Source organism: Staurois parvus, unplaced genomic scaffold, assembly GCF_062004578.1.
Source record: "Staurois parvus isolate SC_StPar_1 unplaced genomic scaffold, SC_StPar_1.0 ptg000397l, whole genome shotgun sequence".
In the NCBI taxonomy this organism is placed as follows: domain Eukaryota; kingdom Metazoa; phylum Chordata; class Amphibia; order Anura; family Ranidae; genus Staurois; species Staurois parvus.
This window is the reverse complement of record NW_028318193.1, coordinates 836,566-855,421: the sequence shown is the minus strand read 5'-3', so window position 1 is coordinate 855,421 and position 18,856 is coordinate 836,566. Positions and strand designations below refer to the sequence as shown.

The 18,856-nt window shown below is 39.3% G+C and overlaps 1 protein-coding gene across 50 annotated transcripts in view; it reads left to right on the top strand.

The window, feature by feature from the left end:
- The window catches only part of TRDN (triadin), a 974,263-nt gene that overhangs the window by 395,620 nt on the left and 559,787 nt on the right, over nucleotides 1-18,856 (top strand). For 49 of the 50 annotated variants that reach the window (XM_089686429.1, XM_089686384.1, XM_089686382.1 and 46 more), the window contains 2 exons: nucleotides 3,856-3,894; nucleotides 9,201-9,230. In XM_089686429.1, coding sequence (XP_089542555.1) covers nucleotides 3,856-3,894; nucleotides 9,201-9,230 — 69 coding nt within the window. The remainder of the gene's footprint in view (nucleotides 1-3,855; nucleotides 3,895-9,200; nucleotides 9,231-18,856) is intronic. The other variant, XM_089686393.1, reaches the window with a different exon arrangement.

The following is an 18,856-nucleotide window of genomic DNA, read 5'->3' as shown; positions in this document are numbered from 1 at the left end:
ACAGATCCATAGAAGACACAGCAACAACGTAAAGTTCTCAGGATGGCAATATGGGACAACAGGGGGCTGATAGTCCACCAGGTTCAACAGGACAGAACGGCGGGCGTATCGTGGGAGTTGGAGTCCATGAGGCAGAATTGGGCTTGGTCTTTTGGGCAGCATGGGGTTAGTCTACTTACTGGATACAGGGACCAGGACACGGAGGGTTACAGTCCACACAGGCAGCGCAGGGTTAGCTACATACATCTAGATTCCATCTAGTTCATCCAATAGAAAAAAAAATCAATGATCATATAAATTGAAAACTTCTACATACAAAATAGTATACTCACTGTAGATCCAGAGGAAGGCAAGAAAAATTCCTATAGCATGGTTCAATTTGGTCAACCAGTGGTAAAAATACATTCTTCTTGATCCTCTAGTGCATGTGGATATTCCCTAGCTCAACAAACTCATGTTATTACTTGTAAATGTTAATAGCCAGTTACATTCTATGCACCTGGGAATATATCCAGCATTTTTCAAAACAATCAACTGAGCTGGCTAGAACTAGTTCCTGAGAGAATCTATTCCACATTTTCATAGCTACTGAACTGAAGAAGCCTTTCTATAGGCGGAGGTTTAAAGTGTGCCCCTTGTCCTTTTTATGACCTTAAAGTGACAAACTTTGCACCACGTTCACTATATATACTGTTTATGTACTATATGTACATGGTGAACATATCCTCTCAAATGCTCTTCTCAAGTTTTCCCTTGGTTGCTGTTTTCTGCAGTCTCTTCAGTTCCTCGATATCTTTTTTGTAAAAAAAGGCACCCAAAACTGAACTGCATATTCCAGATGAGGTCTTGCTTTGTACACCGCTCTCTGAAGACTATACCTCTTTTAATACGGGAAAGTATTTTACTTACTTAGCCCTAAAAGAATTTTTGCTAGAACTGAATAACAATAATGATATCAAATGAGAGTAACAGTGGAGTAGTGAAAAGATCAACTTCCTAGATGTTAATATCTTTAGAGAGGGGCATAAATTCTTAACTAAAGTGTATTTTAAGCCGACTGACCGGAATAGTTATCTGTCTTTGTTGAGTGGTCATCATCCATTAGGGTTAAAAAATATCCCTAAGGGACAGATAATGAAGGTCAGGAGGAACTGCAGTTTGGAATCTCATTTTGTGAACCAATCTTAAGTGATAAAAGAGAGATTTGTCCAGAAGGGTTACAAAAGTGACCAAATACAGATGACAATCCAGGAGGTAATGGAGGTGCCTAGAGAGGAATGCTTAAGAGAAAAAAAACAAAAAACAGTGCTAATAAAAGCCAATAGCGGGGCTTCATCTCTGATTTCCATGTACAGTACAGGGAAGTTGAGGAGACACTGGCACATCCTGTGTATGGACAGGAAGTTAGGCCTGGTGCTTCCAGAAAATCCACCTTTTATTTACTGGAGAGCCCATAATTTGGGGGATGAAGTGGTTAAAAAGATTCTAGACCCCCTAATATACAGGTGACATTGTGTGATAAGGATAAAGATAAGAAAGGTTTCTTTGCCTGTCAAAAGTGTAATGCTCTTAAACAGGTAAATGAATGATTAAGGGGTATAACCAGGTTTACATCTTCAGCAAACAATAAGGAATTTAAAATCTCTGAATTTATTACCTGTAACACCACTCATGTGGTATACACTTTGGAATGTCCTTGTGGGCTAATGTATATACGTCACACAAAAAAAACCCTTGAAAAAGAATTGTAGAACACTCCTAAGGTCCTGAACATTGAAACTGACATGAATTGTTTTATTAGCGACTATTAAATATATATCATTACTGAGCAGATAATAATGTTAGGGTTTTTTGTTTAAAGCTTAATGCATTGAATTTTATGTATATGAAGGTTTATTATGTATTTTACCCAAATTTTAAATAATGTTTGCGATGTAAAGAGATTGATTATGGACAGATCAAGGGACAAAGTGTTGTTTGATGCACGGTTATTCTATGGAGGTCTGTTAACTGAAATCTGTTAAAATTGAATATCACATTGGATATGAGTAGATGCAATATAATGTGTGACCATTAGATGTCTCTCTCTGGACTCCACTGTGGTTAATAAAATGGACACTGGTTGACAAGGGAGTATAAAGTGTTAAATACCAAGGGATGTCATTTATAAATAAGAGAATGCCGTGCTGTTTAGCCATTCCTTCAGAAAAAGTCATAAGGACGTAGCTAAACAACGCAAAGGAAGTAACATGAGTCCATGGATCGACAGGATGGTGAGATACCTCATGCATTACTGTGATGGTGGAGGTCTGACATCTAACGAATTGAGATTGTGATAAGCGATCATTCTTCTTATGTTTGAGAGTGAGTTTTTAATGGGAATGAACAAGCAATACATTTGTTAAATGGAATTATGCTATGTGTGTTGCTATTAGAGTTTTAAAATATCACTGTGGGGAAGGAAGATTTTGGATGGATCCACCTAAATGGATGATCAAATAAAAGTGCTATTTGCCTATCAGTAATATGACAGGCATTTGCTTGTGGTGAGTGTTGCATCCTGAGGGGATGTGTTTCACTGAGCACAAAGGGTGATTGATCTGCTACTCTGATTAAAGGTGGAGGAGTGAAGCTGTGAGATATTTGACCAGAGGAAAACATCTCACTGACTGTTTGGGATTTGTTGCTCTTTTCATCACTAATTGGTGGAAGACTATGAACTTTTAAAAGTGTGGAGTTCTGCTGTGATTAATCTTATATTGATTACTATTCATGACTATTGTTGATTTTGAACATAAAGTAGCTAGCGCTCAAGCTTAGTTGTATTCAACATTCTTACATAAGCACTGGGTATTGTGTATCGGTTGCATGTTTTTTTAGCAAATTTTTTTTTTAAAGTATTTTACTTACTTTAGAAACTGTAGCTTGGCATTGCATGCTATTATTATACCTATGATCAAGCAGAACACCTAGATCCGGGGTGTAAATTTCAATTTCATCATGGGCCACATAAGCATTATGTTTGTCTTCAAAGTGCTGGTTGTATCTGTAAGTCTATATAAATGAAACTACTCTTTATCATATTAAACAATTGCCTTTGCATTTGAAAATTACTGGTTTTAGTAATGACTTAAGACGTAAAGTGTTACTAAACCCACAACAGTAAAATCAGTCTGTATATGCAGTAAAGCATGCTTGATATACTCACTGTGGAACCTAAGGGGTTAATCCTCTGCATTGTGTAAAAATGATTTTTGTTCCTGTCTTCTCTGATCATCCCCTTCTTCCAGTGTTCCGCTGTTATCTCCTGATAAGGCATATCATGTGGAGTCACTCTGCACATGCTCAGTTCGGTGTGCCTTGCGTGAAAGGTTTTTTTTTTTCTTGGGAGAGTGCATGTGATCAGCACAGGGTCATTCAGCACTGTCTAGACAGGTCAGGGGTTCTGCATCCTCCTAGAACAGAAAGAAAACTCCTACAACCTTTATCCAGTACTCTGCTGAACACTGATAGAAGTCACAAAATGTCTCTAACTGCTGATGAGAAAAGGTATTTAGCAGTTTATATTTACTAAAATAATTGAATTTCTATGTTCTGTGTACTGTGGGAGACCAGATAGAGTGAATGCAGTCTTGGGTTTAGTAACACTTGAAGCTGTGAAGGGCAGAGGTGCAGACTCGCAAAAAGCCCACTTATACTTCTGTAACACTCCGGAAACAATACAGTATAATTAAAGAGAGTAGGAAAGAAAAATGTTGCTATTTTGTATACCTATGAGTTACATGGGCCTAAGAAAAATATTGAGCAAACTATTTAATGGACATGTTTGACACACCTTTCTTGAATTCATTCCAGTGAAAGAAAAAAAGGAAGAGAAGAAAGAAGAAAAGAAAGGTATGTAGTTGCATCAGTATTAAAGTCAATTTACAAGCAACACAATGTTTTATCTTAACCAATTCAGTCCTCTCACCTAAACATCCCAATTTTCACATTTCTACTATTCGACAATAACTTTGTCATTACTTAACATAACAAACTAATACGTAAACTGTTTTTTTGTTTAGGACAAACAAAGATTTCTTTCCATGATATTGTCTAATTTTTCTTATGAAAATAATTGTATTTTTAGGCAGTCCATAGATGAAACCATAGCAAAACTAAAAAAAAACAAAACAAAATCTACATTGGTCAGCATTAAAAATAGTGCTATTGTAGATAAAAGTATACATTTTATTCTATAATTTGGCAAGCTTAAAATGTAACTAAAACAATTTTTTTAATTTTGCAATTTTGTGTAGAAGGAATTAATTAAGGGTTAAGGGTTATTCAAGGGACAATTAGGGATTAAATAGGGAACAAATAAAGGTGACTTTTTAACTAGTCAGTTTGTTTTGACTGACATCATATGCAAAAGTGACAATGAAAATGTATCTCTTTTTCTCACACCTGAACAGTGTTTATAAACACTGTAAGGAAGTATATTTGTTGACATCAGCAGCTTCTACAACTGCTGTACTTGTACAGCCCCTGGCTATTATTTTGACAGTCCGGACTTGTCAGCACGTGAAAGTGGGGCAGATGGATGTACTGTACGTGCTCTGTGTACATTAGTGAAGTTTTTTGGACAGGTGTTGTATGCCCGGTTTCTCTAACTGGTTAACATCAACAATATTTTCCAAGCTTGTTTCATAAGCTGCCTTACATTTTATCTAAAAGCATTTTTATTTTATTTTATTTTTTTCTATAGCAGGGAATTGTCAGTTTTTTCCCGGTGTCTGTATTCCTTTGGAGAGATTTTCCTTCCAGCTCCAGAGACTTTTTTTAGACAATTACACCTGTTCCATTGACAACTATTAGAAGCTTTCACCACACTTCCTTTCTGGTGACAACTGTACAGCTTTTAGACTTCTTATTTTCTGCCTCAATAACAATGGTCACCAGTTCAAATTTAATTGGTGAGTCTCCTCATTGTGGTCACAGATAACAAGCAATAAAAATCTGACTGGTGTAATAACACTTGCAGTCCGTACAGAACTATAAAAAGGATTTGGCATTAGAAACACTTTGATAAATATTGTATGTACAAACTATTAGGTGTGTATACGTGCTTATAGACAGAAGGGCCAGTTCACGCCACAAAAACGCACTCTGGATGCATTGTGGATATGTTTTTGCTTACAGTTCACATCACACTCCATTCTGGTGCAGTTTTGATGCAGTTTGCTATATTCTAGTACAATTCTGTGTAGAAAAAAATGCAGCGTGTTCTACTTTTTTTTCTGGAACTGACTGCACTTGTGTGAACTAGGGCCATTGGAATACATGGGAAACACTGTGCATGCATTTTTGATACTGATAAAAAAATGCACTGGACTTCTTCTGGTGTGAACTAGCCCTGACGGTTTACATCTGGGGAAAACATCAGTGCGTCTCTGAAATACATGTGCACATTTCCCCATTTTCTGTTACTTTACAAATACTACAAATACAGAAATATATCTGATGTGCTAGAAATCCAATGTGCTCCTAACTTCCTGTTTGGACTGATAATGCACTGTCACTCATATAAACAAAAACACCTGCGCTCTATTGACCCCCCCCCCCGTGTACAATATCTGCTGTAATACACACAATAATGTATAAAAACAAGTATATCCCACAATATACAGTGCTTACATGAATAAAAAAGGGCAAAACATACCAAGTACAAAACAACGAATATCCACATGTGATTCCTATTTATATATATTTGTGATTTCTTGAGTTTATAAAAAGCTTCATGTATAAACACTCAATATTATGACCAGCCCACCCTGCCTCACGATGCTCAGTCCGCTCCACACTGCAAGGTTGTCTCACCACTTTTGGGTCACCAGATCGTAACTTCCTGTAGCTCTGCCTCCTGATGTCAGCATAATGAAATGTACGTTGAGGCGGAGCTACAGGAAGTTATGATCCTGGTGACCCGTAAGTGGTGAGACAACCTTGCAGTGTGGACGGACTGAGCATCGTGAGTCAGGGTGGGCCAGGCATACTATTGAGTGTTTAAACCCAAGTGCAGGGCAGAATGCACTATTAAATGTGAGAAGGTTAACCAATGTTTTTTATTTGTGATGTGACTTTTTAATAAAGGGTATTTTACACTGTAACGGACCCCAGACACCCACAACGGGGTATCTCCATCAAGAAGCTGCTTCTCAGGCTCTGGAACATGAGACCAGTGAATCTGGCTATTGTTACCCCAAGATCCAGATGACACCAGGGGTAGACTACTTTATTTGAACGCAAATACAAGATATATACACTCAGGGGACAATCCCCCCTCCCTGCATAATAACACAGGGTGGAACAATCTACATTTAGTAACAAGAGACACACAGGTATTCAAACTTCACACCAGCAGACAGTCCCAACAGGAGGGAGGGCTGCTGGTTACCCCCCCCCCCCCCCACTAAGCTAATACACATAAACACATACATCCCATAATAGCTTGCTCCCAAGCCAGACAAAAAATAGAACAATGGCATGTAGCCATATAACATTAAACAATCAACAACCCCCACCTATCTCCTAAACATGTCTACACAGACTGAGACAAAGCCCACACAATATTAGGACAGATCGCCCTGTACCCCTAACAGGCACAGGGTGATTTACACATAAGAGGGATATGGGGAGCTAAGACAGGGGTCTTCCCACCTCTCCAAGTGAGCTGGATTCCATGGGCCTCCCACCCAAAGTGACTCCTGTCACATACACTATTGTAGTCTCCTTCTCCCTTTTAATACATGATACCTCTGGTGAAGTTACAAGTGAGGAGCATGGTGAAGTGACATACTGGAGTGGGGGAATCCACATATCCAAACAAGTGCATATAGACCAACTCTTAATTAAGAAGGTCAAGGCTGTCTGGTGAGTTCTTAGTAGTTGTGGTGGTACATGGAGGTGGAGTGGAGAACAATGAGCAGAAATTGGAAAGGGAAGAAGGCATGAAGCCCCTTATTTCAAAGAGGAAATGTTATATATTATTGCACTTTATTGTGGAAGAACTGTTGAACTTTATGGATAATGGGATAATTTGAAGGATATAGTTATAGTTAGTCTGGCTGAAAAAAGACAAAAGTCCATCCAGTTCAACCATTAAAAAAAAAGTTATAATCCTACACCCACAGTTGATCCAGAAGAAGGCAAAAACCCAGCAAAGCATGATCGAAGATGCTCCTGCTGGGAAAAAACTTTCTTCCTGATCCCCCGAGAGGCAATCGGATATTCTTTGGATCAACTTTATCTATAAATGTTAGTATCCAGTTACATTCTGTGTATCCATGAAAGAATCCAGGCCTTTTTTAAAGCAATCCACTGAGCTGGCCAGTACCAACTTTTGAGGGAGTCTATTCCACATTCTCACAGCTCTCACTGTGAAGAAACCTTTCAGTGTTTGGAGATTACAATTCTTTTCCTCCAGACCTAAAGAGTGCCCCCTTGTCCTCTGTGATGACCTCAGGGTGAATAACTCTACACCGAGTTCACTATATGAACCACTGATGTATTTATACATGTTGATCATATCCCCCTTAATCTCCTCTTCTCAAGAGAGAATAAATTCAGTTCCTCTAATCTGTCCTCATAGCTGAGCTCCTCCATGCCTCTTATCAGTTTGGTTGCCCTTCTCTGTACATTCTCCAGTTCTCCAATGTTCTTTTTGTGAATTGGTGTCAAAATTGAACTGCATATTCCAGATGAGGTCTTACTAATGATTTGTACAGAGGTAATATGATCTCTCTCTCTCTCTGGAGTCTATACCTCTTTTAATACAAGAGAGGATTTTCCTCGCTTTAGAAACCGCAGCTTGGCATTGCATGCCATTATTAAGCTTGCAATCTACAAGAACCCCCAGATCCTTCTCCACCATAGATTCCCCCAGTTGTACCCTCCCCCTAGTATGTATGATGCATGTATATTCTTAGCCCCCAAGTGCATAACCTTACATTTATCAACATTAAACCTCATTTGGCCTTACGCCAATCCAGTGGTACTATGTCAGTCTTAAAGAGGCCATAAAAATTAGAAACAATGGCTTTGAAATATAGTAGAATACATGTTGGCCTAAATTTATGATGAAATTAGATTTTTTAAAATTTTTTTAATGGACATGTTTAATAGCAAAAAGTCAAAAATATTGTTTTTTTTCTCAAAATTGTTGGTTTTTTTCTTTTTATAGTGCAAAAAATAAAAACCGCACAGGCGATCAAATACCACCAAAAGAAAGCTCAATTTGTGGGAAAAAAAGGACATACATTTCATTTGAGTGCAGCTTTGCATGACCGCGCAATTTCATTTAAAGTAACCTAGCGCCGTAATGCAAAAAATGGCCTTGTTACATATTTACATCAAGCTTTTTATAAACTCAAGAAGTCAGAAGTTTAAATTAATAGGATTCACCTGTGGATATTTGTTTTGCACTTTATATTCATGTAAGTGCTGTATATTGTGGGATATAAATGCAGTGTCACTGTTGGATTGAAATCCCAAGTTGTGTTGTTAGCCTCTCCAAGCTCTCTTATGACGGGCTACCAGGGGCGGATTGACAACTCATGGGGCCCCCGGGCAATAGGGGATCATGGGGCCCCTGTGTCCTTGCCCAAACTCAAAAAAGCCTATGAAAAAAGGTACCAGGGGCATCTCATGGGGCCCCCTACTGACCCCGGGCCTTCAATAGGGGATCATGGGGCCCCTGTGTCCTTGCCCACTCAAAAAAGCCTATGAAAAAGGTACCAGGGGCATCTCATGGGACCCCTTACTGACCCCAGGCCCTCGGGCAGTGCCCGAGTTTCCAAATGGTCAGTCCGCCCCTGCGGGCTACAGATTACTAGAGTACCTCTCCTCTTAACATAAAGATAAGGTGTTCTGTAGTCCAGCAGAGAAGAACTAAAACAAGGCTGATAACGCAGCTGAAATTGCAGTGTAGCAGAAGCAGAGTTGTTACATCAAACAGGAAATTAGACACTCGCTAGATTTATATATATATATATATATATATATATACATTTTTATTTTTGTCCAGACATACACTTTAACAGACAGCTCAGTATAAGTGGCCTTCAGGGATCGTCATGCTGTGTATGTATGTATTGTAGAGTATGCATATTTTTAATATAGAACGGTGTCAACATAATGGTATTTAATTTTTATATGTTTAGTCACAGAACCCAAGACTGTTAAAAGAAAAAGTAAGAAACAGCTGTTTGGAACATTTCACAGCCCTTGCTGAGGCCGAATATGTGCTTCTTTGTCTTTGGCATATATTGTGCTTTAAGTAAATTAGGAGTAATGTTTGCCTACAGTATGTGAAAATGTTGTGATTTGCTTGCTTTGTAATATGCACCTTGAAATTCTTGATTATTTCTATTATATTCTTTGTATCCTGCTGCACCAAAACCTCTTACCTGCAGTGCAACTAAACTTACGGCTGACAAGGTTTTCGCAAATGGTTTGGGTTAAGGAATGATATCAGCAATAATATCAGCAATAATGGATCAGCAATTAAGCTCATACTCTACCCCATGCACTAGTCCTCTGGGCTAGAAGAATCAGAAATAATTGTTTTCCAAAATTATTATCTTAAGCATATAAAAGCACATAGAATTCACAATATTACTTTTTGTTTTTATTTGTGATTTTAGTATTAATTGTATATTATGCATAACTCAGTAGATACTGGAATGAAAGGATAAGTTCACATTTAGGAGCATGTTACATGTAACACCCAAATTTAGTATGTAACGTTTAACATGCTCCTATGCAGCCATCACTTGCAGCCTGTGATCCCTGCTTTGTGACAGTGGGCCAGGGATCTTCTCAATTCCAAAACAGCACAGATGTGCGGGTTCCACCAACACAGCCACATTATTCATTCATGGTTTGCTGTGAATGAATTAGACTGCAAGTACCATCAGCTATTGGGGCTGATGGCTTGCAGTTTTCAATGAACTGCTCTCACAGTCCATTGGTTTTTCCTGCTATTTGGTAACTGCCTGCCCATATCAGAGGTACGGGCAGACAGCTTACTGAGAGTCTGCAGGATCCTGTCATTAAGGAAAACACAAGGAGGCACCAACCTAAGTGCAGTATATATAAAAATTTTATTGGTAATATAGCCAAATAGCTACTCACAAAAAAGATAAGGTATACAGGCGTTGGAACATGTTCTCAAGGGGGCCAGTACAGGAACCAGTGGTATCTGGTAATGCCGGGTCCCAGGAGTGAGATGTGGAGGTCCGGAACCAGAAGGCAACCAATGGGGATGTGAGGACAGGTCAGGTGATGAGTCAGGTGACGCATTACAAAGCTTCTGCTTTACCTTCAGAGGTCTGAAGAAAAAGCAGAAGTTTTGAAACGCGTCACCTGACTCATCACCTGACCTGTCCTCACATCCCCATTGGTTGCCACATCTCACTTCTGGGACCCGTGCATTACCAGACACCTCCGGTCCCTGTTCTGGCCCCCTCAAGGACATGATCAAACATCTGTATACCTTATCTTTCTTGTGAGAAGCTATTTGGCTATATTACCAATAAACCTTTTATATATACTGCACTTAGGTTGGCGCCCCCTTGTCTGCTTCATTCTATGGGGAGCTGCTACCATTAGAGCCTACACTGTGGAATATATGGACTTTTTTTTTTAAATGTTATTTTAAATATTTCTAATTCATGTTTTTAACCATTTATACTTGTTGCAGTATCACTGAGCCATTATCTTCTCTCAGCGCCAAATCCTTACATTATTTTTTTTATACAGGATCCTATCATTGCACCCTTGATCTGCTGATCTCAGAAGCAATGCGTAAAAGATAAGTTGACCTTTGGGAACATGTTACATGTTCCCACTGCTACAGCCACTGCCCGATTTCCCCTCCCCCCATGAAAGCAGTATGGGGAGAAGTTCCCCGTACTAGCTGTCAGTTTTTTAAATCAGTAGTGATGAGTTGAACACCCCCATATTCGGTTCACGGTAGAACACGTGAACCCAATGAACGTTCGATTGTGAGCTTCAAACTCAATGCAAGTCTATAGGAATCAAACTTGTAAATTCAAAAGTGCCCAGTTTGAAGGTTTATACACAAGTTATTGGCCATAAAAGGGGTATAGTGAAAACATTGTTTTCAAAAAGTACCATTTTTTTAAGGAGCAGTACTTTTTCATTGCTTGAAGTAAAAAAAAAAAAGAAAAATTCCTTTAAATATCAAGCATGGGGCATCCCCTTAAACTACCTGAAAAGTTGCACATCTGTATGTATAGAACCTGCCACAGCAGGACTAACATTTAAAAAGAGAAAAACCCTTTGGGTCTGGTAGGAAGGTTGGCAGGGACCCCACAGTAAAAAAAAGTGTGGGGGGTCTTACTAAAAGCCCTAGTGTTGGGCTCGAATGTAAGTTTGACTCGAACATCGACCCCCCGAGTGTTTGTGTGTTTGCTGAGAGGCCCACAATACAATGCGTTCTCGCAGTGCATTTTGAGAGACATGATTGGCCTAAGTAATGCACCTGACCACAGTTTAGGTGCAATGCTTTGGCCAAAGACAGCACAATGCACTGTGAGAGCCATGATTGACCAAAGTCACAGTGACTTTGGCCAAACATGACTCACGGCTAAGTCCATGCCCCACACTATATAAGGCTGCTTACACTGCAGCCTTATGCAGTGTGTTGCAGGACACTGCCAAAGACAAAGGGGAGAATACTCTCTTCAAAAAGAAATAATAATAATATAATAAAATATAAAAAAATAATTAAAAACCATAAAGTGCATTTAAAAAAGAAACAGCATGCCCCCCCCCAATACATACCAGGCTCTTTAGTTTTGGTAGGAAGGTTAGGAGGGACACCACAGTAAAAAAAAAAAAAACATCCCAATGCCGAGGGCACATGGCCTGGTAAGCTGCAGGGAGTGGACTTGTGTGCCCCCCCCCTTTTCTGCCCTGCCAGGCCTGTGCTCAGATCAAGGGTCTGGTAGGAATTTAGGGAGGCCCCCACACTTTCCCCCCATTTTTTGGGGGTGGGGTTCCCCTTAAAAGACCTACCAGGCCTAAAGGGCCTGGTATGGCTTTTAGGGGAAACCCCATGCACTCCCCTCTCCCATTTTGTGAGGTGGGGTTACTCTTAAAAGTCCTACCAGGCTTAAATGATCCCTTTTTTCGGGGAGAATATTCTCCCCTCTGTCTTTGGCAGTGTCCAGCAATGCAGTGCATAAAGCTGCTGTGTAAGCAGCCTTATATAGTGTGGGGAATGGACTTAACCGTGACTTTGGCCAATCATGGCTCTCACATTGCATTGTGCTGTGATTGGCCAAAGCATAGCACCTGCCCTATGGTCAGGTGTATCGCTTTGGCTAATCATGGCTCTCGCAATGCACTGTGAGAGTGCAGTGTATTGTGGAGCGCTCGCGAATGCACAGAAGAAACACACAAGCAGCAGATGTTCAAGCCCAACACTAACTACAAGTTCCGACATCCTTTTATGGATGTTAGCTGGTAGTTCTCAATGAACTATCACAGTGCTGTGGAGTGCTGTGGTAGTTCATTCAGTCTTTGGTGAGTTTTAAACTGTCTGTTATGAGGTACGGGCACACAGGTTAAACTGACTGCTAGAGACCCGCATGGCACCAGCGATCTGCTAATCACTGGTGCAGTGCTTTACAGGCTCCCCCCCAAAAAAGTGCATTTATTTATTTAGCAAACTGCACAATTTTTACCCTCCTGTATTTATTTATTCATTTTGCAAAAGGTGAACTTATCCTTTAAGAATTTTTTATCAAGATAGATTTACTTTTTAGGTTATGAGTATGTCTAGCTATTTTATCAAATTTTGAAATATGAAGCCACATGTAGTTCTTAAATCAATGTGAATACATGTCCTTGTGATCATGAGGAGTCTTGAAACACTGCTCAAAGCTGTGACCAAGCCTCAATGGGCGGAGTGAAATACATCAGTGAGCGTGGCTGGAGCGGAGCTGGCTAAGGCCATACATTTAACTTGCAATGGGTTGGTTTGAGAGCTGTCTCATGCAACATATTATCATTCCTTGTCTCAAATAACAATAGTCCTGTTTACTTTTGTTGAGTCTAGAAATTTGTCTAACTTTGTCTACGGCATATAGTTTTAATATGTAGAACATGGGCATAAAAGTGTCTTCTTAAAGCTTCTGAAGTCATGGGCAGAATCACTTCCAGTTGCATCAGCCCACTAACAAGAAGAGCTGAAATGCTGCTTTGGCGGGCGCTAGGGTCCTTTCATGCCTGAGTGTTTATGTTTTTTATAGTTTTACCTGTGTTTATGCACATTTTTAAGAGCTTTTTAATGTGTTTTTGGTGCATTGTAAGCACATTAGAATTAGTTTTTATTGAAGAAGTAACATAAAAAATTTAGTTTTCCTGTGGCGCAGATGTGCTAAGAAGGCTGAAAATCTCTGATACATGCATTGTTTGTGGATTTACCACCAATTTTAATGGACCTCTCTGTAATGTTGCACACCCTCCCTAAGCATTTTAACATTCTGATTTTGGATTAATCCTATTTAGCTTGTAGTATATAATTTGCCACTTGTAGTAAATCATTTAACTATGATGATTCCACACATATCTCAATGGCCATCCCTGCTCTGATTATCTTTTTTTTTTTTTTTTAATTTAAAAAATAATGGATATCTCGTAGGATCCAGAATTGTTAAACATAGGGTAGTCCTTTACCAACGAAAGAACAGAATGGCTCAATTATATATTTAAATAGGAAACAAACAAAAGGTCTAGGGGTGAACCAATTGTTTATCTGTCCCTGTGGAAAAAAACAGCCTGATTTCTATTTTTATGTGTTCAGGCCTACATTTTCTTTTGTTGTATGACATACATCTGGATTAACTACTTGATGTACTAGCGGATCCAGCACCCCCCCCCCCCCGCTAAAAGGGGAATTATTGGAATTGGCTCCATCTATGTAAGTGTAGCCCACCATTGACACAATACTGTATTTATCATAGGTGTATAATTGGAGGCACCTGGCTGGCTTCTTCATGAGCAATTTCTGAATGCTCAGGACAAACTCTTTGTGTGGTAGAGGCATTGACTGGCTACAGATCCCTTCCTGAATCCTATGCCACAGTGGCCAGTATTAAGGAAAGTGCTTGTCATTTAAAATTTCATCCTAGTTGTTTAGGGCAAGCTGACTTTAGCTGCCAGAGTCCAGATGTTTGCAGGTGTAACAATATTTTGGGAACTATCATGGTATAGTTTATCTTGCTGTGATAATTAAAGGCTTACTGAATAAGTGTTTGCAGATTTTGTTGTTATAGTTGCAAATTAAAGCAGAACAACACTCACTTGCCCTCTGGTGATGCCAAACCTGCAAGTTTCCTTCACAGTGCCAACATCTTTGGCCACTCTTTTTCTAGGTTGGGGGGTCATCTTTATTTGCTGTGCCAGGGTGATGTGACTGAAACTTGCTTGGGAATTTATTTATCCTACCAGATGCCAAAAATGTACAATGAACTGCACATGTCCAGCTCAGTGTACATTGTGAAGAAAATTGCTATAAAGTATTCTAACTTGCCTGTTTGCAATCTTGGGAATGCCATAAAGTAAGAACCCTTTATAGCAGTTTGGGGAATTCAATAAAGTCGTATAAACATTATTCTGGTGGTATAGCCCTTTTAAAATGCCTTTTGCCAGATTAAAAAATCCCTGAAATTTTTATTTTGTAGCTTTACTGACACATGTGACAGATTCAGGTAGTTCTTAATAGCTGCACCAAATTTAAGAAAATAATTATTTCCTTAGATAATGAAACTGGAGGTAATTTGGACCAACTCTAATGTAGCATACAGTGACATGCAGAGTGCCTGTATCTGTATGCTGTATTGCAGGGTCAATATTTTATGCTTCTCCCCTCCTTACCTGTCTCTGGTTGTTAAGGATGCTGTTGACTTCACAGCTGACAGCCATCTAGCAACCGGTGATGTTGACAGTGGGTAGAGCCTGAAGGGGAAGCTGAGACACTAGTTCCCCATTAGGTCCACTCTCTCCTTGTTATTGACAGTGGACATTAGGTGGATTCTACTGCCCATAGCAAGCTGTCTAGGGATATAGATCCACCCACTGCCTGCTGTTTGCAAGAGGTGCAGACCTAATGGGGAACTAGTGTCTGTGAATCCTCATTAGGTTCTGCCCACCCAGCCTTAAAGGATAAGTTAATATTCAGGAATTTGTTGCATGTTCCACTAATTTTTAGAGTGAAGGTTCCTGCTCATGCAGCTTTCCACCTGATCCTTCATCTCCCTGTAACAGGGATCCAGGGATCCTCTCCATAAACTCGCTGCAACAATTTGAAAAGAGTGCAGCTGTGTGGGGCTTCACCCAAAAGGCTGCATCATTCATTCATAGAGTATGAATAGACTACAAATAAGGACAACTATGTCGGCTCACTGGGGGTAATTGGCCTCTCAATTAAGTCCTCAGTGAAAGAGTCCAATGAATTGTCTATGATGGAATAAGGCATCTGGGCACTTGGACAGCTTTTAAATAGAGTAGAAGCAGACTCTATGGGGTTTATTTACTAAAGCTGGAGAGTCCAAAATCAGACTCTCTTCTGCATAGAAACCAATCAGCTTCTAACCTCAGCTTGTTCAATGAAGCTTTGGCAATGAAACCTGGAAGCTGATTGGTTTCTATGCAGAAGTGAGTCTGATTTTGGACTCTCCAGCTTCAGTAAATAAACCCCTATGTGACCAAGAAAAGAAGTGCAATAACAGCATGTTTATTAAAAGTAAAAAGTTAAACCACAATGGTAGAGAAAAAAACAGGCTCATCTATAAGCATTTACCACTCTGTGTGGGAGACATCTCATATTCAGCCAGGTTCACATAAAGCCTGTTTTGTCTGGCCATTAGTGAACTGGATATCAGGCAAGATAGTGTCTCTGTTTCCTGAACCAGCGTGAAATGCACAAGAAGTGAGGTCACACCGCTGGGGCGGTAATGTATTTCAGAGCATGCACTCCTTTGTCAAACCATAATCCCAAACAAGAAAAAAGCCACAATATATAGACAGATAGTCATGGGAAAACAAAGCCCAGTGGGATATGCACTCTATTGCCAAAAGTATTCAAACATCCCTCCAAATCATTGGATTCAGGTGTTCCAATCACCTCCATGGCCACAGGTGGATAAAATCAAGCACCTAGACATGCAGACTGCTACAAATGTTAGTGGTATTATAACAAAGTGGAAACAACTAGGACAATAGCAACTCAGCCATAAAGTGGTAGGCTACGAGAAATGACATAGTGGGGTCAGCTCATGCTGAAGCACACAGCACACAGAAGTCACCAACTGTTTGCAGAGTCAATAGCTAAAGACCTGCAAACTTCATGTGGGCTTCAGATTAGCACAACAACAGTGCATAGAGAGCTTCATGGAATGTGTTTCCATGACCGAGCAGCTGCATTCAAGCCATACATCACCAAGTGCAATGCAAAGCGTTGGATGCAGTGGTGTAAAGCATGCCACCATTGCACTCTAGAGTAGTGGAGACATGTTATCTGGAATGACAAATCATGCTTCTCTGTCTGGCAATCCAATGGACGTGTCTGGGTTTGGCAGTTGCCAGGAGAACTATACTTACCGGCTGCATTGTGCCAAGTGTAAAGTTTGGTGGAGGGGGGATTATGGTGTGAGGTTTTTTTTCAGGGGTTGGACTTGGCCCCTTTGTTCCAGTGAAGCAAACTCTTAAGGCATCAGCATACCAGGACATTTTGGACAATTTTATGCTCCCAACTTTGTGGGAACAGTTTGGGGATGGCCCCTTCCTGTTCTAACATGACTGCACACAAGTGCACAAAGCAAAGTCAATAAAGATATGGATGAGTGAGTTTGGTTGGGGGAACTTAACTGACCTTAACCTAATAGAACACCTTTAGAATGAATTAGAGCGGAGACTGCGAGCCAGGCCTTCTTGTCCAACATCAGCGCCTAACCTCACAAATGCGCTTCTGGAAGAATGGTTAAACATTCCCATAAACACACTCATAAATCTTGTGGACAGCCTTCCCAGAAGAGCTGAATCTGTTATGCCTGCAAAGGGTGGGCCAGCTCAATATTGAACCCTACGGACTAAGACTGGCATGCCATTAAAGTTCATGTGTGTGTAAAGGCAGGCATCCCAATACTTTGGCAATATAGTGAGTGTATATGTGTGCATGTGTGTATATGTATGTATGTGTGTGTGTGTGTGTGTGTGTGTGTGTGTGTGTATATGTGTGTGTGTATATATATATATACACACACAGTATATAATTTTTTTTTCTGTACTTATGCACTTGGCCTCCAATGTTAGCATATTGCAGCAAGTGCGTATCTCTTCTGCAATAAAACGCCTGTCTATTTGCACATTTTTCATTTTTATTTAAAGGGGTTTAGAAGAAAAAACACATTTGATATATTGGCAAAAATTATTTGGCTAGATATAAATACATTACTCTTTACATAGCCCCTCTTATCAAGCACTAGGCTGTAGTGCTGTTCTGTTTTTCTTAACTTGTTAAATAGATAGATAGATAGATAGATAGATAGATAGATAGATAAAAGATCACACTCCTCTTAAATGTACAATCCCTTTGTTGTAATGGCCTTTCATTTCAAGTGTCTTCCATCTAAAACAATATAGCAAGCATTTTATTGCGCATTTTTATAAATAATTCATTCATGTTTCTATAAAGAATGTTTAATTAAAGCGAAGTAATTGTTTTTAATTATGCTAAAGAAATGGATTAAAAAAGTATTTAGAAATACAACATGAAACAGTGGAGTTAACCACAAATGAGAAGCCATTGCCATCTAGTGTACAATTTATATATTACACAAAGATTTTTATTGTGCATAAATGTACAGTATATTGTGTTCAGAAAAAGGAAAAAGGTATTTCTAGGTATTAACAATTTAATGAATAATGATTAACATTGCTGGCTATTTAAGAAGTATTTTTGACACTAGTACATTATGATAGCCTTTATTTCCTTGCTCTTTGTGCCTATTTTCCTTGTGCATGCAAGTAGTATTGTTCCCAGTGTCTTCCAGTGTGCACAGACAAGAAATGAGTGTATTTTATTGATTATCAAATGTTTTCAATACAGCTCCCCGCTTCCTAAAATGACACACAAAGTTGTTAAAAATGTATATTTAGAGCAGCTTTGCTATGAAAGAGTCTTTAGGAAAAGTCTTTTGCAGTACAGGGATTTACCACTTGTATTTTGTTTTCCCTACAAAACCCATAATCATAAAATAAAGACTAAGAAACTTGATCCATAAACTCTATACCTCGCTACCAATGAATCCCAATTGTTTAAGGAATAACAATACTAATAACTTGTTACATAGAGTGCATATAAACCCAAGAACTAACATTCAATGCATTGTAGATTACTAGTCCTCAGATTTCATTAATGCATTAAATTCCATTTTTTTCAGTTTACGTTCCCTTTATTTTCACATTTTAATCCTGCCAGGAAATCACTTCCTAACCTAGAGTGACAATGATCACTTACCATATTGTACCTATATGCAGCAGCGTTGTCACTCTAGGTCACTTGCATCTAATTTCAACTCCCAATCATGGTTACTGAGCTTCCTTTTTTGCAGTGTCAGTTTAAGGAAATGTCTGTGCTAGCAACCAATTTTACCTTGTCTGTTAATTAAGACAGGTTGAAGGATGTAAGAGAGACATTGACTAGTTTATAAGAGGGCAACATAAACTGTTCTACGGCTAAATCTTTCATACATACCTAAGAAGATCTGGAACTCATTGAACCTCA